Raw genomic sequence first — 25,058 nt, 5'->3', positions numbered from 1 at the left:
GAGGCCAGGAGCCAAGACAAGACTGGAATCTCTTTCTTTCTTTCTTTCTTTCTTTCTTTCTTTCTTTCTTTTACCTTGAAGACCCCCACCAGATACGAGCAGGCCAAAGATGGTCTGGGTTGCTAGTGTTTTCTTGCTCCGTGGCTGTTTTCCTCGTGGATAAAACGTTCAGTTATTTACTAAGTACTTTTGGCTCTCTTCAGCGAAGCAGCCGGCGAGGAGGTTACTCTATGTCACTGGAATCTGCGCACAATGGAGTCAGACCCCCGCACCCCGTCACCTCCCCCTGCAGCACCAGCCTGTGAACCCCTCTGCGAGAGCTCTGGTTTTTACTGACACCCCCCCCCCCCCCCCCCCCCCCCCCCCCCAACTACCCCACACTATCATCCATCCACGCAGGTCCTCGCGCTCAGCGGTCCCCCTTACGGCTCCCTTAAGAAACAACAAAAACACCAGCGCTACACTCGGAATCCACCGCAACTCCTCCTTGTTCACCTCTCTTCCTCCTCTCCTTATTTGTCAGCCACCCCCCCCCCCCCCCCCCCCCCCCCCACACACACACACACACACACGCACGCCCCCTCCCCTTCTGAGCTCTCTCTCTCTCTCTCTCTCTCTCTCTCTCATACGTACAGCGGCGTGGTTACCATGGCAGTGGTTAAAACACGGTTATTCTCCTGCTCTCGGCGTATGATGTTCACTCAGCATGATGTTGGTTGCGCGCCGGCTGAGCTCTGATTGGCTCTCCCGTGTGTAACTCCTGCGTGTGCTCTGTCCCGGGATGAGACTTTTACCATCAGCTGTGAGGCGAAGCTGTGAGAAGCTCTCGGAGACGCGTCGCACACCTGCGGCTGGGTGGAAATAGATGGAGGTGACTCGCACTCCGCCGATTGCTTCACCTCCTCTCGTGGCCCACGGGGGAGCGCGCTTGTAAGCTGATTTGACCGGTCGATGTGAATGCCTCTCCGGGATTAGAGGGCTATTTGGGTGAACCACGATGTCCCGCGGCTTGGGCCAGCACTCACGGTTATTGTTCATGCGCCGGCGAACGCACGGTGTCCGGTCTCCCCCGGTTCATCTCCAGTAGCCGTACAGCTCCGCTTCCCGTGTCTCCTCGCTGCTTGGCTCCGGTCTCCTACCCGGTGTGGACAGAATAATATGACTTCCTGGCTACGCACATACGACAGCGCCTGTCTGTGCCTCCTGCTCTGCTGTTTGGTGGTCGCTTTCAGCGGAGAATCCTTCAGTGCCGGTGAGTGGAGGCTCATTGGGGGCTAATTACATCCCATCTCAGCAATTAGACTGCATCTTGTAGCTATCACTGTCAAGCGATCATTAGCGTCCCCCACATCCCACATTCTCTGTAGTCTCTGCAGGAGGTCACGCAAAAGACTCGTAATGAGCATTTGTTTCATGTGGAGGAGTTACAAACTAGTTATTGATGAGAAGTAATGACAGCCTCACTGCAGTAGCAGGTAACACTCCAGCCCTCTTTGTTGAGCACATTACCGAACATTTAAAATTAGAAGTTAGGCGATTAACCTTCACAGTCTTTTTTGCCAGAGGCCAAGATTTTTAACTGGGTGAGAGTGCGCTGTTAGTGATGCTCAGACCTGCAGCTTTTCTCCTTTTGTCCTACATTACAACCTCACTGAAGCTCCCTGGAGAATAACTCTGGAAAATTAGATTCCAGCAGATAAATCACTACACTAATTCCACTACAAAAAGCCTTTCTTTGTCACTCAGTAAAGTCTGAATCCTTACTGTATTTTTTTCTGCAAACCTTGCATAGACATATCCTGTTTGAGTGCCTAGTTATGGACTCCCTACATATGCACATTCTCACTAAATGATTGACTAATTAGATGTGGTATGGATGTGTGTATTGGTGTTGGGCGAGGGGTTACTACTCCAGCAAATCCAGTACCTGCTTCCAGATGGTGGCTGATTTGTGCTGAACAGCCTCTTATGAGATGCTAAGTGGTGCTCCTATCATCAGAAGTGTCTAATGTCCACAGGGGTTCAGCTGCATGGCTAATAAGTGTTGACACACACATTCTTTCATATGCTAATCTCAGATTCTTCCCTCCTCCTCTTGCCGATCTTTTTTCTTCTTCCCTGCAATCATTTTTCTCTCTCTGCCTCCTCCACCTTTCGTCCTCCCTTCCTTGAGCAGGTGACAGCGTGTGTCGGTCTCCTGGCATCACCTCTTGTACAGACTGCCTCAGCCGTGGGCCACAGTGCGCCTGGTGTTTCGAAGAGGTAGGAATGCGTACGAACGTGTGTTTGTGTGTGTCAGAGACAAACGTGGCAGGCATTGGACAGCATTCCTCAGATGACACGAACCAAAGCTTTGATCCAGTCCACAAATGTGAATATAATATGAACGTTAGAGCTCGGCGGCCTGCGTTATGACTCATGTGAGTTGCGCCGGCCGCTCGTGTGAATGTTTCCATGCACGTTTTCTCAGGCAGAAAGCAGAGACAGAGCCACTTTTCCATCCATGTGTTTAGTCTCCACACACTTACACATATTGCTGCTTCCGCCCATGCCTCTATCTGTCTGTGTGTCGGTCTGTCTCGTAAAGAGCCCACCCCGAAACAGACGTGAGGAGCTGTAAAGCTTTCTGGTGCCACACCAGTAACAACACACAGATAAAAAATACCAAACCAAACTGTCAGCATGTGTGCATTTACAGACTTCAGGTGCTTTCCCACCCTGTAAGTCCTACACTTCTTGACATCATCAAGTGGGGCTGGGTTCACTGGTGTGTGTGTGAGCCCTCAAACATTACCTCCTACACACACAGAGACACACACACACATACAAGGTCATATAAACTCACAGAGCCATGCTTGGATAAGTATTAAACAGTGCCGGTCTTGTTAATATGCATGTTCACATTTGGCTGTTAATATTCAGAGTCCAGTGAAAAGACAGACTGTGTAAGGAAAGTCCCAGAAAGTCAGTCTGAAACTTTTTGGCATTCAGAGTTGTTACAGGGCATATTATAGCCACAGGGAACACCATAAATACACACAATCCAGTCCAGGTTTCAGGTTCAGGTCCTGGTCACATAGTTTGCTACAGTTTCAGGTTCTATTGTAGACCACGGTTTTCCTCAACCGTGTGTTTTTTAAAAAAAATTTCACTCTTTCATCCCTTATCTGTTTCCCCCTCGTGCTTTTTAAAAAATGACTGATCTCAGTCTGGCCCATGACAGATTAATTACAGTGTAAATACACATATTTAGGGGTGTAATTTTACGGGGGGGGTTCGTGCCACTTCTTTGTATTTGTGAGTTTTTTTGCTACAGTACCAAAGGTCACTAAGCCTCTCCAAAGCTATAAGGCATGACACTGTTACATTCTGCCGTTGTGGCAGCTGACTATTAGGAGAACTTAATCAAGAATCTGAAGACAATAAGGGCGCCTAATCACATTTTGAACTGTCCAAACTAACACTGAGCAAATTTCCACCGTGTTGGAATACACGGAGAATAAATCCGGAGTAAATCCAAACAGGCACCTCCACCTGGTGCTTGAAACTGATGAGTAATTTCAAGGGTCCGATAGCAAAAAACAGTCATGGCTCTCATGTCGGGGTAACTCCATCAAAAATCAATACAAGCACACTGAAAGCAATCAGAATGAAAAATGAAACCACTGATTAATTGTGAAACTGGTTTCAGTATAGCATGTTTCCCTGAGTGGAATAAACGAGGGAAGACTTTGCACGTCTGTGACATCAGGCAGGTGCGCAGGAGAAAGAGAAACGGATCAAAAGTTGCCCAACGGCTCCAGAAGTGTTGCAAGTAAATCCTTTTTTTTGAATGTTTGTCAGTGTGCAGGAGTCTGCAGCATGTGTGAGTCTTTCACTACATACTTCACAGTGAGCAAAGGTTAAAAAATTAACTAATGGGTTAAACATTAACTAGATTACAGCCTTTAAACGCAGAGTGTTAGGCATACATTTTTGAATTGATGGAGACGATGGAGACATCGGCACAAGTGTAGAGAAAATCTATAATTTTTCTTCTGACCTTGAAATTGTTTACTCTCGCTCTTGCTCCAGACGGGCTGAAGGAGATGTGCTCATCATACAGATGAGATTACAGCGAAAACATGGCTTCCTTGTATGCTCTGTTTATAGAGTTTAAAATTGCAAGTGAGCTATACCCTACAGACTTTTGTGATATTGTGCATATGAAAAAAATGCTCTCCTATATTAAAATTTATAATGTTAAATAAAATTGATGAAATTCAAACATGTTGTTTTTTGAAACATACACTTCATTTGAACTTGTAACCAACTAACTGGGGAACATATCCTACGTAATTTTGATAAAGGGCAGTATGTCTTTAACAGCACTCTGAAGCCATTATTACCTTTTATTATTTGCAGTATATAAAATAGTGTAGAACCCAGAGAAATCTGTGAAAGCAAAGGGGAAAGAAAGGCTGAAATCCAACATTGAACGGCCTTGATTTGTTGCCCTCAGGCAGCACTCAATTACACAGTGGAAATCACTGAATGGCTTTTGGAGCACTTTTAAAACCAACGTCAGCCAACAAACAGACCGTCAATGTATGCACACTTATCCACAATGAAGAGGAGAAAAAAGGATTTATACAAGATGCAGAAATACAGTTACAATGGGTGGGCCCAAGCTCATTTAGGAGGGTGCAAAATTGACCAAACAAAAGTCCTTTTGGAAATCAAGGACGCCGCCTCCTGTGGGCTGAAGAAGAGACAGACCATCTCAACCCCCGCCATCTGTTATTTGTATTCATTAGCGCACATGTCGTGAGTGACTTACATGTGCAAAGGCACCGTTAATATTCAATATTACAGGCTTTGAAGTCACATGTGCTCTCATTGTTGTTTAATAAAAGAAGGCTTTGCTTAATTCGTCAAGATAATGCAAAATGAGTCCTCTGTCACCTTTTGGAGACATTTTTACCTAAAGTGTTGTTAGCGTTTTGTTGGAAGTGAATTTGCTTTTTGGAACAAAAACAATGACGTTTCAGGTTGTATTATGTTTTTGCTGTTTTCAAGGACACGTTTAAATTATTTGCTCATCCGTCCATTCCCACATCACCTGTGACGAAGCTTTTGCAGATGAATTTACAGTGAAGGTGAAGACTGAGACAAAGTATGGTGGAAGCAAGAGGTGTTTATTTGCCCACATGTATCTAACGCCATGACAGTTAGTGGTAGATCAAGCTTTCCAACAGCAACAACAATCTCTTGTCTAATGACAAATGGCAGCTTTAAATACTCTCAGCTGTTTAGGACTAAACCATTATTTACTCCCAGGTGAGTTTACCAAATTGTAGCATTCCACCTTCTATATACAATACACAATCTGAGTTAATAAATAAATACATTTTATCATTCTCTGATAATTAAATATGTTATATTTTAACCTTATACCTTAACCCTATTAAAAAACCACCAAAAACCCATGTATAGAGATTTCTCACACCTCCTTAACCCATGGCCTCTCCTGGAACCTTTAAATGTCTGGACCACTGGGGAAATATTTGCCCAAACACCCTGGAGAGGACACAGAAAAGGTCTTTGCACCAACACTTTTACCTGTAGACTTTAAACACACACACTTGCTTAAGTTTTACTTGGCAGTAGACCTTATTTGCTCCCAGTAACAACCTTTCCTCACAGACAACCACCACACTTCTCAGTGAGGAGCAGCTGTGCAGGACCTGGAGCAAAAGGCCACCTGCTAATTATTAAATAACTCAATAAATATTCAATAAATAATTAAACCTCTTGTGTGCAAATGGTTATTGATGTGCAAGTCTATCCTTAAAGTGCAGTGCTCAATAAAGTGCTTTTAATAAAGTGCAAAGGTGCTTCTAAAGTGTGCAAGTTACCACAATACAAATTATACTAGTAAGGAAGCCCTCTTCCTTACATCATCCTAACTCGTTTTAGATACAGGGTTGGATTTTAAAACCAGCATATTTTGAATGAAGGGCAAACTGACCATTTTGAACTTTATGTTTTCACCTGTAGGGCTTTCTAGATGGGGCGGGGCTAAGTCAGCGCTGTGACTTGCCAGTTAACCTGCTCAGGAGGGGCTGTGCACTGGAGTTCATGGAGCAGTCAGAGGTTAAGGTGGAGGTCAACGCCACCATCAGCAGCACACAAGTTTCCCCAAGAGACATCAGCATCACCCTCAGACCAGGTAGATGACGTGATAACTTGGGTTGGGCGTAAAAACGATCAGACTCTCTTAATAATGTGTTCAGTATGCAGAAAACACACCATTGCAGCGATAGTGTATTATTTTGTGTGCCCAGCAGGGCAGTTTGTGAATGTGCTGAACACCAGTGCAATATCAGAAAATAAGAATGTTCTTGCGGGAAAGAAAAGGAACAAAATGTGAAAAATCTCACCTTCTTTAAGGATCAGGCCATAAGACCTCATCCACATCACATGCGGTGCTGTATTTAGTAGCTCAGCAGCACAGCGAGTACTGCCTGCAGCGCCGTATGGGAGCATACAGCACCAAGCGGTGGGTGTTCAAATTTCCACTGACTAAAAGTGTTAACAGTTTCCGAGATGGGTGCTTCAAGAATCACTGTTAGTGTTTAAGCCTTCAGGAAAAAAAACTATAATAAAGGCATCATTGTGGAGAAATGGTGCCCTAAGCACTAGATGAAGTCACAGTCCCAGTGTGAGTGTGTGTGTTGTATTCTGAGCTTTTGGTAGCTGGTTCGGCTGCTGCGAATAGCAGTGCAGTTAGTCCCCTTCCACTGAAATCGCTGTCCTTCCTCGTAATTACACACATATATATATAGATGAGCAGCAAAGTGAGAGTAAAGGGAAGATGCCTTGCAGTCCGGACAGTTCAGCCAACCTCTACCTAACAAATGTTTCACTGCATCTCTGCTTCACGTAGATGCTGGTGCTGCAGTGCACCATGCAGTATTTTTGAACTTTTGCTCATTGCAGTTTATGTTGTGCGTGTGTGTTTGTTTCTAGGTTCAGCGGCCAGTTTCATAGTGTCGGTGAAGCAGCTGGAGCGTTATCCCGTGGACCTGTACTACCTGGTGGATGTATCGGCTTCTATGCAGGAAAACCTTGATCAAGTAGGTTTGAAAATGCTTGTCTGTCACTCTGCTGCTCAGTGAGTCAGTGAGGATTTGTTCCACGCCTTCTTCTTGAAGGTTCTATATATAAATATAGCTGCAAGGACTATTTGCTGTGTAAAAACATAATTAAGTCAAGGCTTGCATAAATGAGAAGTCTCACCAGGATCTATAAACAGTAAGTAGGCCCAGTGAGATGGACACTGACTTTATAACTACTACAGATTAAACTTTTTTTTAAATGAAGCAGAGGAAATGGGAAGTAAATCAGCTTCTTTTTTTGTCTATTGTGCCTGATTTATTCTGGATCATCTTCCAAATCTTCTTATTTTATATCCTCTTGCACGCCTCCTTCTTTTGCTCTTCCCTTCTCGCCTGCTGCTCTTTACCTGTCCTTGTTCTACCTCTCCAACCTGCTTTCTGCGTGCTGCACAGCTGAAGACGGTGGGTGTAGCTCTGTCCCTTCGTATGACGGAGCACTCCTCAGACCTTTGGCTGGGTTTTGGCTCATTTGTGGACAAGCCTGTTTCTCCTTACATCAACGTTCATCCTTCGAAGATCCACAATCCCTGCAGGTAAGATCATTTGTTAGCTAGAGTCGGCAGATACAATGATACACTCGAAGAGGGATGTCATCATTTCAGTGATCATGTAAAAAATATATACAAAGATGCATAATTTAGCTTTTTAGTTGCTTGGGGGAACATTGTCATCAGGATAAGCTGAGCATATAACAAATAGCTCTGCAGTTCCAAATCTTGCAAACAGGACCTCATTTTTTAATTTATTTATTTATTTTTTGTCTCTCACAAGTGATTTTGAAATACGCTGTCGACCAGCCCACGGCTTCCACCATGTCCTTAGCATGACAAGCAATATGAGCGAGTTTACGCGGGTGATCAAGCGCCAGCGCATCTCTGGAAACATGGACACACCTGAAGGAGGACTAGATGCCATGCTGCAAGCTGCGGTCTGCCAGGTGGGCATTTGTTCATATGTAGTTTGCGTACATGAATGCATATAAAACTCCCTCAGAGGCTGTTAGTGACGTATAGTGATGTGTTTTAACAGCACAGGACCAATTAATGTAGTTTTTCCACCCTTACTCGATTGTGCCGGCTCAACCCTGCATTCTCATAATTGTTGTTGCTATAATCCATCAGATGTATTAGTTTAGGTTGCAGAAATAATCAAAGGCTTCCCTAAAACAATATCATCTACATGGCAACATGTGTCACTCCATAGCCTGTCTATATTGCCTCCACAGTGCAAGTTACCCTAATGCTCACTACATACCACTGAGACTTCTGGCTTTTGAAATGTGTTTTAATAACAAGCTCCTCTTAATTCAAGTCATTATTTGGTAAATTCACCTTTGGATGCTGTCACAGCACTGAGTCTGTGTGGACAGGTCTGAGTCATGGTGGCACATCTGGACACTGCAATTGTACACCACTCCTCTTTGCAAAACTCCTCAAGCTCTGTCAGGTTGCACAGGGTCAGGCATGAACAGTGCTTTTCAAGTCCAACAACAAATTCTCCATTGGCTTGAGCTCTGGGCTTCGATTCAACCACTCCAAAACACTCACCTTGTTGACTTTAAACCATTTCCGTCTAGCTCGTGCCTGAATGCTTTGCGTCTTAGGTTCGCGTATTAGGTTGGAATTCTCTTGGAGACTGAATCAGATGGTCTTTCAGGATTTATCTATCATTGCTGTATTCATTTTATGTTTTGCCAGAGATGGTGTGTTTGCCAAAATATATAGAATGTCTGTTGCTACCTTAACAAAGTGTCTAGTGTGATGACTTAAAAAGTTGATTTTGGTCTCATCAGACTAGAGACCCCAGACTCCCACATGCTTTTAGATGAACTTATCCCCTCTCTTCCATAAAGCCTGAGCAACATCTCAGGTGCTGAAGCTTTTAACTCCTTCAGAGTAGTCATAGGTGTCTTCGTGGCCCCCACCTTACTGGTGTCCTTCTCACACAGTCACTGTTTGTGAGGACGGCCTGCTTTAGGCAGATTTACACATGTGCTTTTTCTTCCAGTGATGACGAATTTAACTGAACTCCAGGGGATTTTCAGTGACTTGTACGCTGACCTATAGTTTTCCTAATCTTTTCCCCGACTTGCTTGGAGCGTTCTTCTGTCCTCATGGTGTAATTGTTGCCAGGAATACCGATTAACCTTGACTGAATCTTTCACACACAGGTGTCTTTATACTACAGTCACTTGAGACACATTCACTGCACTTTGGTAATCTGCACTTCATTAACTGTGAAACTACAATTGGCTGGAGCTCTGTTGAATTAGTTCAGTTACTTTAAAGGGTTTGAATATTTATGCAGTGACTTATTTATTATATATTTATATATTTTTGATTAATGTTGATTAATTTAGCCCTGTGTCGAATTGGCGACTTGGTGTATCCCGCCTCTCGCCCTATGGTAGATAGACTAGATAGATAGTCTATCCACCACCACGACTCTGATAAGAATAAACAGAAGAGAATGGATGATTAATTTCCTCTACTTTACACAGTTTCTTTAGTGAATTCTTAAAAAGCCAAATTATATTGACCCTGATTCCATCCCAGCCAAGTGGTAGAGTAGACGCTGTATATGTAAATCTAAGGGGTGTTTTCTAATTGTAAGTAGGTGTTAAATCTGCAAATGTAAAAGAAGCGTTTACTCTTTTCTGGAAAAATAGTGGCACCCTGAAAGCAATGCATATTGCCACAGGAATCCCACTAAGTATTAACTCCACATGTGGGGTATGGCAGACACACACACTGAGATTCACAGTTGCTTACATTACAGCTTCTGTGGGGGTTATGTGTCACACCATGCAGGGGGCCCCTGAGTAGCCATGTCGGAGAGAAACACCACAGTGGTCATCAGTCTAGAAATAGACTCCATTATGCCAGGCCTACTCACTAGGTTTCCCTAAATACACACACACGTGCACACTGGCCCATTTTCTCACGCTGAGAGAAAGGAGTCACTGTATGAGTCACAGACATAAAAATCGAGACTCCCGGTTCTTTATTTAATTGGACATTACAGAAAAGCCTGATCATCACCGAAAATAATCCAGTTCACATGTGTAAAATGTTTCGCCTTGCATTTTTTCCCACACTTGTAAATCCTTAAAATGTGATGCATGCACATTTTTCCACATCACTCCGTCATGATTTAAAGGAATAACAAAAACCACTCTGCAAAAACAGGCTGTAGAGACGTTCAATAGATCTCTGCTTGTGTTTGAATTTTTTTGGTATTAGGATGAAAATATGTAAGTTTTGCTAAATTAATGGCCAAAAATAACATTGCACGTTGCCTTCCTTCTGCATTTTAGAGGGCTGTTGGTTGGAGACCAGAGGCAAAGCGTCTGTTGCTCCTGATGACCGACCAGCCTTCTCACCTCGCCCTGGATAGCCGGCTGGCAGGGATCGTCGTGCCACACGATGGTCTGTGTCACCTGGAGGACAACGTCTACAAAGGCAGCACCAGGATGGTGAGGAAACTTGCAAAAGCTAAAGCATCAAACTTTAAGCTCACATAATCTCACTTTAATGTGGACCAGATGAATTACTACAGGCTTTGAGGTGACAGGAGGTTTACTTTGCTTTTCAGGATCATCCCAGTTTGGGTCAGTTGTCTGATAAGCTCCTTGAAAACCATATCTACTCCATCTTTGCTGTGGAAAAGCAGCAATACCAGTGGTATGAGGTAATGTGCCCCTACACGTGCACTTAGTAATATACTGAGAAGGCATACAATCAGCCACAGATTCTGACTCATACATATCTTGCTCATTTCAGGAGCACATTTGAGAGGGGAAGATTTTTAAAAGCATTACGTTTTTTTCTACTCTCGTCTCCCTTTCCTTTTCCAGGAGCTGATACATCTGCTACCTGGCTCCTACCTGGGAAAATTAGGCCTCTTCCAGGCTCCGAATCTCATTGACCTGGTGGTGGATGCATACAAGGTACAAAGCACTCAGCTACACCTCCCCTCGTAGGCTCTTTGTCCTCTTTGTAGCGTCTTATTCATTCTTTGGACAAAGACGGGAACAAGTGAAAGGTGGGAGAGACGAGAAGAGCAGCACTGTGAGAGCTGGAATCACAACCCCACACATTCCTGGCTCAGAAATGTTGAGACAAAGTTTGCTGCCGGTCTGCTGAAGCAACACAAACTTTTGTTGTTCTCCTTGACTTGTTGAATCATGCGGACTGAGTAATAGCGCATGTCCTGTTTGAAAAGTGCGTCCTGTTTATGTGTACCCCAGAAGTTGAAGTTTGAAAACGGGGAATGCAAGAAAAATCTTAAATGATCTCAAACTTAAAGTGCTTAAGTTTGGGGAAAATTGATGATGGGGAGAGACCTAAAGCCTGAAGAAAGAAAAACAACAACAGGAAACAACACGGACGAGAACTTGAGGTTACGGAAGGTTAGGTTTTGTATGTGTGTGTGTGGGTGAGTGAGACTCTCCACGGGATTAATTCTGTTGGCAGAGTATAATCTTGCCTCAGGCACAGCGCTCCATTGTTTGCTTCGAGAATCTGCCGAATCCACAGAATCGGGTGCGCAGCCACGCATACGTGCCGAAACACACACACATACACAAACAGCGCCGCCTGAACAGAAGCTGGCATTATAATGGCTATCAGATCCCCACAGAAACCATGTGTCCTAATCAGAGAGGGACATAAAGATGCTATTTTCGGCCCCACCTCCTTGTTCCCATAAATCCCTGTATTTCAGGAAGAAAGAGAGGGTGACAGTAAGGGCTTTCAGGCAACATGTGACAACTTTGATTAATGAGCCTCTTTTCCCCCCCTTTCTTTCGTCATTGCTGTTCACTCACACAGATTACGTTCATTAAAATTTCAAGCTGTTCCTAGCATTCCCTTTTATCTTAACCTACATTGCTTTGTAGTCAGCACAGTAAGCTATGATAAGTTTCTTTATATCAGGCTCTCAGTGTAATGCTGCTTGTCTCTCTGTTTTCGATGTGCCCAGAGGTTGTTATCAGAGGTGGTGGTGTCCGTGTCGGTGGAGGACAAGGCGGTCAGCAGGTACTGGGTGTCTGTAACTCCTCTCTGCCCCGATGGATCCACTGCTGCAGAGCACAGTTGCACGGGGGTGCAGCCCGACCAGACGGTAAACACCCAGCAGCGTCAGAGCCACCAGAGATGTCACAAGGCATATATTAGTTGTATCAGATTACCCTGACATACACAAACGCCCTCGCACTGAGAGCTTTACGTGACAGAGAAGATTTGGTAAATAATCCGAGCTGAGCGGATTACACGGACTGTATTTAAGAGGAAAACATTTCCATGTGATTTCGCGACCTTTTCCTCCAGAAATCCCTACCTCACCTAACACGAGAGCCTCGATACAGACAAATAGGACATTTATATTTAGAATGAGGTCATTGGACTTGTACTCCTTAATACCTGTTCTGTTATCCAGCAGAGAAAAAGAAACCTTCACCAGTGCCGAGAGCACTTTTTGATATTTCTCAGCTGTGCACGGTAGTTTTTCTACTTAAGCAGCATGACTTTATCAGAGGTTACTGTAGCTGTAGCAGCCAAAGAGACCTTTGCTTTGGCACTAATTATAGCATCTTCAGTGCATTTGGGAATGATTTTACTCCCCTTAGCTTCCTGCGAGACTTCTTTCATCACATTTTGGGGTTCTAAACTTTTATTGAACCTCGGCATACTAAATCACTGCTCTACAGAGTTACTCCACTGTACAAAGAAACTCAGGCCTTTTAATCTGTGGGTGGATTAGAGACGAATTATGGAAACAATTACCAGAATGGAGATAAAAATCAATAGAAAGGCTGACTGTGAACTCAAAGCTTTGGCATGCGCAACTTTCCACATCAGCCAACAGAATAATTGTTCAAATTCAGCCTAAGAATCCATTTTCCTGTCCAACTGTTTGAGCTGTTAGGGATTTCTGTAATCATGCAGCCAGATTTGGCTTATTAGATTAGATTATTATTAGATTATTTAGATTTACAGCCTCAGTTTGGTGCAGAAAAATGATTTCTGTATAATCCACATCGCTGTGTAAGTGTAGAGGATGTTTAAGATAGTCTCTCTGATGTAAATGTCTATGTCAGCATGCTTACAACAATACTGAGGGCCTGAGTTTAGCATGTTAACTAATGAGGATGGCATGAGATGTGGTCATTTAGTCGTGAACAAAAGTAGTGAAGAAACTGGAATTTCTACCTGCTGTTGCTAGGCAAACAAGACGCTCTATCACTAAATCGATGAGGTTCATAGCATAAAATATTACGGTAGTTCTTTTTGAACTGGGCCATGGTGGTGCACCAGATGACCAACTGACCTTGCCGCCCACATAAATATACAACTAGAACACAGCTCTATCCCTCTTTCAACATCCCCTGCTGCTCTTTATAAACATATTTGTTTTACGCAGGTCTACTTCAATATCACAATTGGCCAGCACTCCTGTCCTGATGACGGTAAAGATGAAGATGTGACAGTCATGGTCCGTCCCGTGGGTTACAACGAATCCACTGTTGTGAGGATCCGCTCTAAATGTCAGTGCACATGTGGACCGGCGGGACAGTGCCGTGATGCCAACGCGTCACCATGCAAACAGACCCAAAATGGCAACAATCAGGAGGAGAGGCCGAACTACGGGATGATGAAGGACTCGGATTCAAACAAGAACTGCAAAGCAGATGGGTCTGATGTGGTCTGCAGTGGCCGCGGAGTGTGCGAATGTGGGAAGTGTGTTTGTGAGCAGAGCAGGCTCGGTGCAGTGTACGGGAAATACTGCGAATTAGACGACTTCTCCTGCCCTTACGAAGGAGGGCTGCTGTGTGGAAGTAAGAGGGGCACACTCTGAAAATTAGTTCATAGTGATACTGCTAATGTCAAGATGACTAGTGCACGATTTTTCTTCGTTAACTTCTCTAATGCCTTTTCCTCTCATCTCTCTCCTGTCTCTCAGGTCGGGGTGTGTGTGTGCTAGGTGAATGTGTGTGTGAGGATGGATGGACAGGCGATAGCTGCAACTGTCCCGTCTCCACAGCAACCTGCCAGTCATCAAATGGCTTGCTTTGCAGCGGGAGAGGGAAGTGTGTGTGTGGTAAGTGCGTGTGCGACGACCCCCAACACTCCGGAGACTTCTGCGAGCGTTGCCCTGCGTGCCAAAGCACCTGCCAATCATACTGGTAATTAGCGACTTATATTTAGTACCGCAAAGCACGATGGGAGCTCCGACAGATCGAGCTGTATGCTTGAAGTTGAAACTGTAGTGATTTGTTATTTCTGTTTGCGTTGCTTTGCCTCTTAGGACGTGTGTGGGCTGCCACCTTTCTCATGGTCTGACCCAAGAAGAGGCGGGACAGTGCAACCACACCTGTGCACCGCTGGTCGGCTACATGGATGACATGTCAGGTAGAGCTGGTGTGATTCAATTCAATTTTATTTATATCGCACCAAATCACAACGACTGTTGCCTCGAAGTAAATAATAGAGAGAAAACCCCATCATATGACCCCATATGAGCGAACACTTGGCGACAGCGGGAAAGAAAAACTCCCCTTTAACAGGAACAAACCTCCAGGTTCAGGTTTACATATTTGTAGTTTTGTGGACACTAAAAAGGTTTTTTTCTTTAATTGAAGCTACGACAGATTTAGCTGTTTTTAATAAAAGCCTTGGCTCAGTTTGAATTTGCTCTTGGGTTTGAAATATATTACTTTGTATTTACTATTTAACAAGCAACCCTTAGAGCTGCTTGTATTCATCTTTTTTTGCTAAGTTTGGCAATCTATAAAAGCAACATTGACAAGTTACACGAAGTGCTGTTGCACATGTTGGCAGTTTATTGCCTGCATTTTTGAGCCAAAGCCATTTGGTTATTTAGAAGCAGAGCGACAGATGGATTTCACTGAGAGCTGAGCATACTGCATGATAGCAACATGTCAATCACAAGGTAGCCCCGAACTAAACCACATCCTGTTTTAACACCTATTATACCTTAAATAATACAATCATTGAAAATGAATGAAATGAAAAAAGAACACCATGTTTTATTAAGTATGACTTAAAACTGTCTTCAGGGGCCATAAACTCACAAGGCAAGCATTTGCTGAAGTCATAAAAGAAGTGGAAAGTTGGGTTTCCCATAGATAACTATGTCTCCTGACCTCGTTTTGCAACCAGAGATGCCACCCCCTGCTGGCCACTAAAAAGACTGCCTCTACATCACATTCTTTTTCATATACAGTTAGAGTTGCATTTCTGACCACCTGATGAGTGTAAGCCTACTATTCACTGACCTTTTAGCTCAGTTTTGTTCTCCACTGACTCCTAAAAAATCAGTTTCTTTAGCTTCAAAATGCTTTGTCTAACAGTTGGTCACTATTCGAGAATCAAGACCCCAGATTACTGAGAGGATTTGTATAGTCAGATTCTCATTGCACACAGATCTTCAATTACTTAATTTGGTTTTACTAAAATAAGGTTGCCTTCATGTCATACATTGTTATGCACTGAGCACTTCTTCTCCACTCTCTTCTTTTCACTCCCCATGTGTTTATATACCGCTGCAGCAGCATTAAATTCATCACATTTGTGTCTTCTCTCTCCCTTAGTCTGTGTTTTGTCTCCCTATGCTCTCTTTTTCTTTTTGCTTCTGTTTCTTCTCTTCTCTTTCCCTTCACAACCCCCACCCATCAAGGCAGATGGCTGCCCCTCCCTATGCCTGATTCTGCTGGAGGTTTCTTCCTGTTAAAAGGGAGTTTTTCCTTCCTACCACAAAGTGCTCGCTCACAGGCAGGTCACTTGATTGCTGGGGTTTTCTGCAGAATTCTGTAGGGTACCGTGTAAAGCACCTTGAGGCGACTGTTGTTGTGTGATTTGGCACTATATAAACAAACCTGAATTCAATTTGATTGAAACAAGAGAAGCTTTAAAACAGTGCAGCTCTGCAGCAGCACCACTCTGATCAATTTTTTTGTTTAAACTAACCCTCCAGGATTTGTTCTGGATCTTGGATCTATGTCTGGGTCTCACTGCTCCCTCTCTCTCTCTGGCTGTATTTTCAGGTCAAGCAGGGGAGACGTGGATTCACTGCATGTACATCAGTAACGACAGCTGTCGCAACAGCTATCGCTTTCAGACCAGCTCGAAGTCTGGTCAGGCTCAGCTTCTTATTAGCACAAGACCAGGTATGAAGTCAAAACTCACACACACACGCTTTAACTTGGGGTGATATCCGTTGATACCTCTGCTGCACTAGTGCACCCTGGTGTATTTGAGTCAGCAAGCCTGCTGTCAGTGTTACAGCTGTAATTTAGATTTCCCCTCAGTTTCCATCTCACTTTATGGATTTTTTCTTTTCAATCATCCACAAACACACACACACACACACCTCCTCACAGTTCACATTTGCCCTCAGTCTCGCACACATTATTATTGCACATCTAAGTGTTACAGATCACCCCGCCACCCTTACACCCCACCCTTTTCCAATTTTTGGAACAGCACTGCTTATTGTGCATCTCCCCCCCATCTCCCCCTATCCCCTCAAGCTTCCCTCCAACCACCCCCCCACCCCCCACACCCAACGGGACACTCTTCCTGCTCACACCCACTCCTCCCGGGTGCAGCAGGAGCCAGGTCTCTATGGTAACTCTGTTACAAAATGTCAGAGCAATCTTTGGGCTCTTTGTGTCGAGCAATCAGCCCGTCATCCACACATGCTCCCCAGCAGATACACAGCCAGCTGACTGTTCAGTACCGCAATAGTGGTACAGCTGCCGCCGAGCGAGCTCTGTGTGTGTGTGTGTCATATGTCATTTAAATGAGTAGCTCTGCTTTGTACTGCCTTTTTGTCTCCCCTGTTTTTCAGTGGGCAGTCTCTTTCCTCTTTTAGTAACTTTTATTCAAATTCATTCATGCAAGTCCAACGTTTACATCCAAAACATACCATACCCAGCCTACACCTGGGTTTAGAGCCACTGAAATATACCTGATTAGCTCTTCACAGTTTCATATTGCTGAATCTGTACTTTTAGTTTTATTTAATCTGTACTTTCATGTTGCTCAAAGATGATTTTGATCAAAAATACTCCAAACTTTTGTCCCCATCAGTGAACAATACAATGTTATAGCTCTGCACAGTAAAACTGAGTGCGTTTATGTGTATGTGTCTACAGACTGTGTCAGCAGCAGCCTTCGGCTGGTGAGAACTTTCTTGAGCGTGTGCGCCCTGACCGTGTTGTGCGGGCTGGTGGTTGTGGCCGTGTCCCGGCTGTTGCTGCAGAAGAGGCGGTGGTCACCAGGGGGCACTGTTGAAGATGCAGGGTACCATTGCACTGGAAAGGTTAGCTCTCTGATATCCTTGAGGAATTTCTCAGTGCTGTCTGATTTTAAATGAGAGCCAAAGTGTCCCTGGAGCCCTGAGCAGCAAAGGTTCATTAGGATATTTATGTGAAGTAGTACCGGCAGCTGAAACCAGCAGTGAGGAATGTGAGTGTGCTCTTAGAGGTACAGCTGTGTTTTACATTTCCTCCCAACTCCCAGCTCAGCAGCTACAGTTTCCAGCTTTCTGACCTTATAATGACATACAGCACTTTGGAGAAGAGGAAGATGGGAATTTCTTAGCAATGGTTACTGGTTAGGGGTGGCGAGGGGGGTTCCTGTTTATGGCACTGCTGCAGATCATCTTAATGATACTGACGATTGTGGACTGTGTTTAAGAATCAGGACCATCTGTCTGGTTAACATTTACAGTTCTTTGCTGATTTTTTTTTTTATGACATTTTACTGTCAGGGGGAAGTTTTGCTTTTGAGTAACAAAGACTTACTCTTCACTTCTCAGTCATGGGAAAGGCCACATAGACTTTGAGTTTACCTGCCTAATATCCACCAAGGGTTAAGTTTAGCATGTTTAGCCACATGCTGAACTTTCAGTAAATAGGGGACGCATTTAGATTTCAAATAAAGCCACAGAGTTTCTGTTAAAAGCTTTTCCACGTGGGTGTTTGAAGCAGGTGAAAATGCTATAAAAAGGGGAGGACATTAACCAAACCCAGTGACCTGGTGGCTGTTAAGAGGTTAAGATCCTCTGTGTACCTGTAAAGGCTCCAAAAGGACTGTGAAAATGACCCTTAACTCATAATCTTGGCTTCACCAACAAATCTTTACCAGAAATAAATCACAATTAAACAGACTAACACTTTGAGTTCTCCACTAATATGAACACTCACAAGCTGTAACCACGGAAACATCTGTCACACATGACATGTAGGAGTCATGTGGGGGGAAAAGGCAACTTGTAAAGCATTATGGGAACCGTAGTATGTAGTATTTTGGACTAATAGTGAAGAAGTCTTCTGAAGTGAGGATCTGTGTTCATCTCAGACTCCAATATTACTGACTGCATATTTCTGTTGCCCCCTCCCCTTCCCCACCAGGATCTGTCATACATTCCTACAACCAATGAGAAGACTGTCACCTACAGGAGGGACCATCCACCTGATCGCCCTGTGGAAATGCACATTCAGGTTTCTAAGATGCCCCTGGGTGACCCCTGGCAATAAAAGGTCATAACAAAGGCAGTAGAGACATATAGAAGCAAAGCTGGACTCAAGGCTTCTTTTCTGCCTCCTAACCTTCATAAAACTTTAACCAGCGGTACGTAGTACGTAGAGACTCAAGCGAAGTAAACTATGAAACCTCCACGGGATTTTATTTGTTAATCGAACTGACCAAACTTTTATTGACTGTGTGACTGACGCGGCCAGTATCCTGGGAATCCTGGAGATGAAGACGAAGAGCACAAATTCCCCACCTCTTCTCCTCCTTTTGTAGGAGCAGGGAAGCTACTTCACCTTTACAGGGTGAAAGTTGATCACTCCGCGCTTTTTAGCCATGCACTACTCTAGCATGAGTAAGTGTGCATGTGTGAGTGTGCATGTGTGAGTGTGTGTGGTGCAGGTGCACATATGCTTTCTATTTATTTGATAGTGACAACACTACATATTAATAAAAAAAAAAAAATCATGTGACTGTGCCAGACTACAATGATCCGACAGTACTGTCTCCCTGTCTTAGTCTGCCCCCATGTGGTCAGTGTAATGTACGACATTTTCTTTCAAATAACACACATTACTGACCTCAGCTGTGTTGCCTTGCATACACCAAGTGACTAAGCAGCTTGCTTTTATTTTATTGCGATTACATTTTAGTCACGCATGGCGAATCTTGTCGTTTAATGTTTTTATTTCTGTTAACATCGGCTGCATTGCAAATTAGTGTTATATCATGGCATTGTGTAATGACAAGCAAGAATACTTTCATTTGATTGTCTTTTGTTAATAATCTGGTTAGACTTGCACTAGAACAATTGCATTTTACTACTGAAAAGTGTGGGATCTCTAGGCATTAAAGGTACCTAAGTGTGTTTAAAGCTAATTCACTGGAGGAGTGGATTAGCTCCACTGGAACACTGGAATGACAATGGATATAGATTTATATTTTACATACTGACATAATGGCAGTTGTATCATCAAAAGCCTGAGAATGTGAACTCTGTATCAGAATAATGTCTGCATTTACCTGCTGTTTCACAAGTATAGACTAATACACAAATCTGCTCCAAAGGTACTGAGATCAGAGGTGGAACTTCACTCTTCAGCAAATTTAAAGGATTAGATCCTCTGAAACCAGAGTGCCAGTTTCGTGACTTGTTGAGAGACTTTGCTTGCCCACTCCTGTTCCTCTTTTTTTTTAACATGTTGTTTACAGCATTAGCTGCTCTGTTTTACTGTAACCTCGGAACACTAATGAATATTTATTATGATTCTATTATATTTTTTATGTTTATTTGATTTGTTATGCTATATTTGAGTAGCGGTAAATAGGTAGTGAATACTGTGAGCTGTCTCTGTTTCTAAAACTGAAATGAATTCAGCAATAAGGTATTAATCATCTCATCTTACCGGGCATTATGTTCGGAGTGACAACAGCACTTTCTCTGTAGTTTTGCTGTCGATTCATGTGTAGCATGACTGTTTTCATTCCAATAAAAATGTGCAAGAGTTTTTAAACTGTTTCTTGAACTGTGTTTTATTAATTTATAGTTATTCTATTTAGTTGTATTTATTTAGGCCCTGTGGCCCAAAATTTCATGTACATTTTTTTTTAATGAAAAATAGGCAAAAACTTTTTTAATATTCAACCATGACAGTCCCTGAAGACCAACATCAGAATTGAAGCATGTATACAACTCACTACACGTTTTTAATATCTGTTTGTTTAAATATATTTGTGTAGATGTGCCAAAGATTTTTACATTTTAATTTATTTTATTGGTGCAACAAAAGATTGCTGCATAACCAGGACCTGCATTCAATATTACAGTCCAAGCCCATGTGATCCAAGCAGCTGCTGACTGCATAAACTGAACACTAGGTGGAGATCTCCACCTACACAACTGTGTTTAAAGCTCACTGTGAGTATTCACTCCAAGTCTCCTACTCTTTACAGCATTTTTTAATAGCAACGTCTTTTCATCATTGAAACAAAAAACTTAAAGCAGATTTTTCCCCCCCATAAAGCAGCAGCTGACGTCACTGACTACAGAACTCTTTGTATCTAAAGGTGCAGATGTGCAGATGTGCCTACTTAAATAGAATAAAATTGTTAAATTAAAAAAAATAGAATTGTTATGTATGTATTTTTTTATGGTTTTATATATAATCACTGCAAACTGAAAACTAAGACTTTGTTTCTGAGGCAAATTGTAATATACAACAAAACTTAGATTATTGCATGTGAATAGTTGTTTTGTTTGTTTTTAATTGAAAATTGCCCCATTTATTAATCCCAGTGCAACACAGACTTTCAAACACGAGTAAATTATAGAAATGCAGTCACTCAAACTTTTTTATAATTTATATATTTAATTACTATAATAATGAAGTAAAAGGGGATTATGAAAGGCTCGTTTTTCTTCCTTTTTTATATTAAAAAAAGAGAATAAATTAGGCAATAGAGAAATTAAAAAAGAAAACAAAAACTAAACGACAGATGAGTAAAAGATTTTTCATAGAAAGGTACAAATAACAGATGAGGTATAAGCAGAGTGATCCATAAAGTGCTGTTTCAGTTCTTTAGAGTCCACGGCACGCTGTAAAGCAAACAACCCACGTGTGGATTCATCGGGTTCAGCTCTGTGGATTATTGCACCGCTCTCTGTCCCTCGGTGCTGTGCAGTCTCAGTCCAGGGCTCGGGCTGCCGCTATTGTCCGTGTCGCTGGTGCCCTTCGTGAGCCCCGGCTCCCCGCCGTCCTCCGGGCTGTGTGTCCTTGCGTGCTTGCTGAGATGGTCAGAGCGCATGAATCGTTTGTGGCAGAGGGGGCACTCGAATCGCTTCTCCCCGGTGTGTGTGCGCAGGTGCCGCTGGAGCTCGTCAGAGCGCGTAAAGCGTTTCCCGCAGAAAAGCCAGTTGCAGACAAACGGCCTCTCCCCGGTGTGCCAGCGCAGGTGGGCCTTCAGGTGCGAAGTTTTGCCGTAAACTTTACCACAACCTGGGATGTGGCAGCTGTGCAAGCCCCTCCGCCGGGGACTCGTGCGCCCTTGGCCGAGGCTCTCCGCCTCTTGGCAGTTTGGACAGTCACAAGTGGTTCTACCGGAGTAGCGCCGTGAGGAGGAGCGGGAGGATGGGGGCAAAGAAACGACTGGGGAACCTGTGAGAGGAGGTGCCGCCGTGACCGGAGGCTCTGTGTAGGCTGCGGGAACAGGTGGTCTGAAGCCGTCGAAGAGATGTTGCGCCGCGGGGAGCAGGTGCTGAGAGGCACCAGGGCTGAAGTTAGAGCTGTAGTCACTGGTGTAGCTGCTCAAAGGAGAGGGTAACCCGACTGTGTTCTGTGCGTCCACCCAGCTGCTGCCCATATCCCACCAGGCAGGAGGCCCGTTACCAGTATCCCCCACGGGTTTGAACCATGGATCATAGGGATGTGCATGCATCCTTGGATATATCCCGGCTATGCTTTCTACCGAGGAGGGAAATTTGGTCAGAAGCACGGGCCGCTGTGCGTGTGCGGAATTGGGAACGCAGTTGTCCGGTGGCACAGCGGGCTGGTACATCGAAAAATCATTCCCTAAAGAAGAAGTAGCAGCCGTCACAGTGAAAGCGCTAGAGGCGTCATTCAGTCCGGTCCTGCTACTCCTGGAGGTCCCAGAAGAAACCCCAAACGATGTGAGGCAGGTACCCAAGTTGCTGGTGACTTGCGAGCTCCTTCTCCACGGATGGAACCCTTTGACGGGTCCGGGGGCTCCCTCGGAAACAGTAGGGGAGCACGAGGGGCTGGGCTCCCCAATCCTGCTGCAGGTTTCGGCCAGCATGGCCAGCGGGGTGCTGCCCAACCGTGGCTCCTCCTGCGGGAACACAAAGCACGCACTTATAGCCAGCACGCCACTGAAACCATGTGCGCAAAACACGCGTAAAATGAAGCATGTAAATCAAATGAGTTGGACACAGTCTGCAAAACACAAATGAAGCTTACATTGTTGTTGTTTTTTAACTTAACCAGCAAAATCACAGCAGGTGGGATAACTTAGTAACTTATAAAACTTTAACTATGGTGGGCAAATAATCTTTAAAAAATCGCTTAACTTTTCCATTAGACGTAGCAACTCGCCATCAATAGCGCAAGCTGTGAAAGCTAAAAATGTAGATGGGGAAAGAACTAAAGCTCGGTTAATTTAAATAACGATACTTTTATTATAAACAGCGGCATTTAAACGAGATAAAGGGAATAAAATAAATATTAACCGAATAAGCAAATGGACAGACCCTTTTAAGAATTTGCTTTTGCCAAAAAATTAAAATTAAAATAAAAAAATATTCAGAGAAAAACAAAAGTTGCGTCGAAATGCAAACTCACCCCAAGCAGTGTGGCAGCCATGGACTCCGTGCGGTGATATCTTCTGCTGTCAGTGTCTGTGTGTGCTCTCGGTAGCTTGCGTGATCGGTCTGTTTTCCTCTCTGACTGCTTTGGTAGTAGTTGTATCTTCCCCGTGGCTTTGAAGTGGCGCTAAGCATCCGCTGGCCAATCAGACATCAGCTGTCATCTTCTCCAAACATTCTTGCTCGGGGTCGTCATAAGTTTCAAACGTTGTAAGCAAGTATAGTTTCAAAGTAGGAGTGAGAGAATAGTTTAAAGTTTAAGGCATGAAATTCAAAAGGAGACACTGAAGCAACAGATGAGTGCGCAGAAACGTTCTTCCTTCTCACCACTTGGTCAAAATACACGTCATAACGCCACAAAAAGTGGCAGTGAATAGTTCCGTGACTGATTTAAGGCATTTCCTCATTAGGTTAATAAAAATGTAGCAGCAGTAATGCCATTTAGTTTCACGTGTATTTATATTTGATGCTCCATGTATTTCGTTACTGGACTTCGAACAGCGCAAGGCTCCATGATAAGGCAAAGTAGGCAAATTGCAGCTAAAATCCCCCAAACCTATTCACTGCCAGTTGAATTTAAAGCTGTGTTAAGGTGAAGTTACCCCTTAATTTAGCAATAAAAAGGCAACATTTAATAAACTAAAAAGCAACTATGATGGCATAAGGGGATTTTGTGCCATCGGCCAAGAAAGATAATGCGTGCTAGTAAACACAATAAAATACACAAGGGAAGCTTTCTGTGCATGTAAAACAGCAAAGCGCAGTTTTGTTTTACTTATGTTGTGAGTTCACTCAGAGGGAAAGGCTGATGAATGGGAGGCTGGTCAGGTCCGTCCCATCCTGTCCCTGGGGCGTATCCAGTCAGCCCTGGGGGAGGGAAAGGAGGATACCATCACTGCCTCTACAATTTCATCTTATTCAACACAAAACAAATTACTTTTTAAAATAAAGCACCTCTTTCTGTTCTTTTCCCTAATTTTATAACTCATTTAGACACTTGGCTAAGCTCAGACTAACAGTGGGAGGAAGTAACTTTTATTATTTGAATAGATAGTCCTACACTTAAATCAGGCATGTTTAACCTTTGTGATGACACAAGCACCCTAGAAATAACCTAATGTAAGAGCAAAGGCACTTATATTTCATTTGAATTTCAAATGTAATAAAACAGCAGGATTCAAGCTACTTTTTTCATTTGCTTGATATACTGCTTTCCTGCCCTTACCTCATCGCTTTGACTATCCTAAATGAAGTCAGCTCCACACTCACAGAAAAGTTAATCACATCTCACAGTTTAAATCAAGTGGCTGCTAGTGTGCATAATTATTTTTGGTGTTGCAATGCAAAGTCCGATATATCATTTTAGCTTAGATTTCATGTACACTTCAAAATGTTAAGGCAGATGTTTGTTGTTTGTTTCTTGAAGGAAATTATTCAGCATATCCTTGATGGTTTAAACACACCAAGATACTAATATCTCAAACATATGATGTACAATGGATTGACTTACTTGACCAGTGGCTAGATTAGTAGTTTATAGGCCTAACAACTATTCTCCAGGAAAATAACAAATACATTGTTGGTCTGCTGTACTTGCACCTTTTTGTAAAATGTAGAGAAGCTAGACAAGCAGCTGCAAAGCCTTTTTCATTTTAAGTAAGTAAGGATGGCATGGTGCATCAGCTTAGATTAGAGGGGTACTTTACCCCAAAACCAAATTAAAATGTAATTTAATTTAAATTTAATTTAAAATTAAATTAAATAATGATACTTCCTACAGTCAATTTAGTTCTTCTGTAAATTGAACCAGGTGGCTTTTGTATGGAAGAATTTTTGTGCCACCAAAAAAGAGAAAAAAAGTGAAGAAATTGAATTTCAAAATTTCAATTTAATATCTTAAAATTTTGACTTGTCCAGCAGAAACTAAAAATTTCAAGTAATTTAACAATTTCATATCCC

The 25,058-nt window shown here is 43.2% G+C and overlaps 2 protein-coding genes across 3 annotated transcripts in view; one reads left to right on the top strand and one right to left on the bottom strand.

Moving 5' to 3' along the window:
• The first annotated feature begins 641 nt into the window (after positions 1 to 641).
• Positions 642 to 20,235, top strand: itgb8 (integrin, beta 8). Its single transcript, XM_004547943.3, has 16 exons — positions 642 to 1,252; positions 2,177 to 2,262; positions 6,040 to 6,211; positions 7,012 to 7,118; positions 7,554 to 7,693; positions 7,932 to 8,097; positions 10,477 to 10,635; positions 10,755 to 10,850; positions 11,017 to 11,109; positions 12,144 to 12,284; positions 13,584 to 13,998; positions 14,124 to 14,346; positions 14,469 to 14,572; positions 16,228 to 16,350; positions 17,341 to 17,507; positions 18,601 to 20,235. Exons 1-16 carry the CDS (start codon positions 1,159 to 1,161, stop codon positions 18,724 to 18,726), a joined length of 2,412 nt encoding a protein of 803 aa, XP_004548000.2. The 5' UTR covers positions 642 to 1,158; the 3' UTR covers positions 18,727 to 20,235.
• A 128-nt stretch (positions 20,236 to 20,363) lies between these two features.
• sp8a (sp8 transcription factor a) overlaps positions 20,364 to 25,058 on the bottom strand; it is a 20,857-nt gene continuing 16,162 nt past the window's right edge. For both annotated transcript variants that reach the window (XM_076879413.1, XM_004547944.3), the window contains 2 exons: positions 23,077 to 23,966; positions 20,364 to 22,567 (listed from right to left, as the gene is read on the bottom strand). In XM_076879413.1, the coding sequence (XP_076735528.1) occupies positions 21,368 to 22,567; positions 23,077 to 23,097 (1,221 nt within the window). In that variant the 5' untranslated portion in view covers positions 23,098 to 23,966 and the 3' untranslated portion in view covers positions 20,364 to 21,367. The remainder of the gene's footprint in view (positions 22,568 to 23,076; positions 23,967 to 25,058) is intronic.

Source organism: Maylandia zebra, linkage group LG22, assembly GCF_041146795.1.
Source record: "Maylandia zebra isolate NMK-2024a linkage group LG22, Mzebra_GT3a, whole genome shotgun sequence".
Classification (NCBI taxonomy): Eukaryota; Metazoa; Chordata; class Actinopteri; order Cichliformes; family Cichlidae; genus Maylandia; species Maylandia zebra.
This window is presented reverse-complemented; position numbering and strand designations above follow the sequence as displayed.

Coding starts and splice junctions, on each gene's coding strand:
- itgb8 (XM_004547943.3), top strand. CDS start 1,159: ATGACTTCCTGGCTACGCACATACGACAGCGCCTGTCTGTGCCTCCTG. Junction 12,285..13,583: donor GGGTGCAGCCCGACCAGACG/GTAAACACCCAG, acceptor TGTTTTACGCAG/GTCTACTTCAATATCACAAT. Junction 16,351..17,340: donor TCTTATTAGCACAAGACCAG/GTATGAAGTCAA, acceptor ATGTGTCTACAG/ACTGTGTCAGCAGCAGCCTT.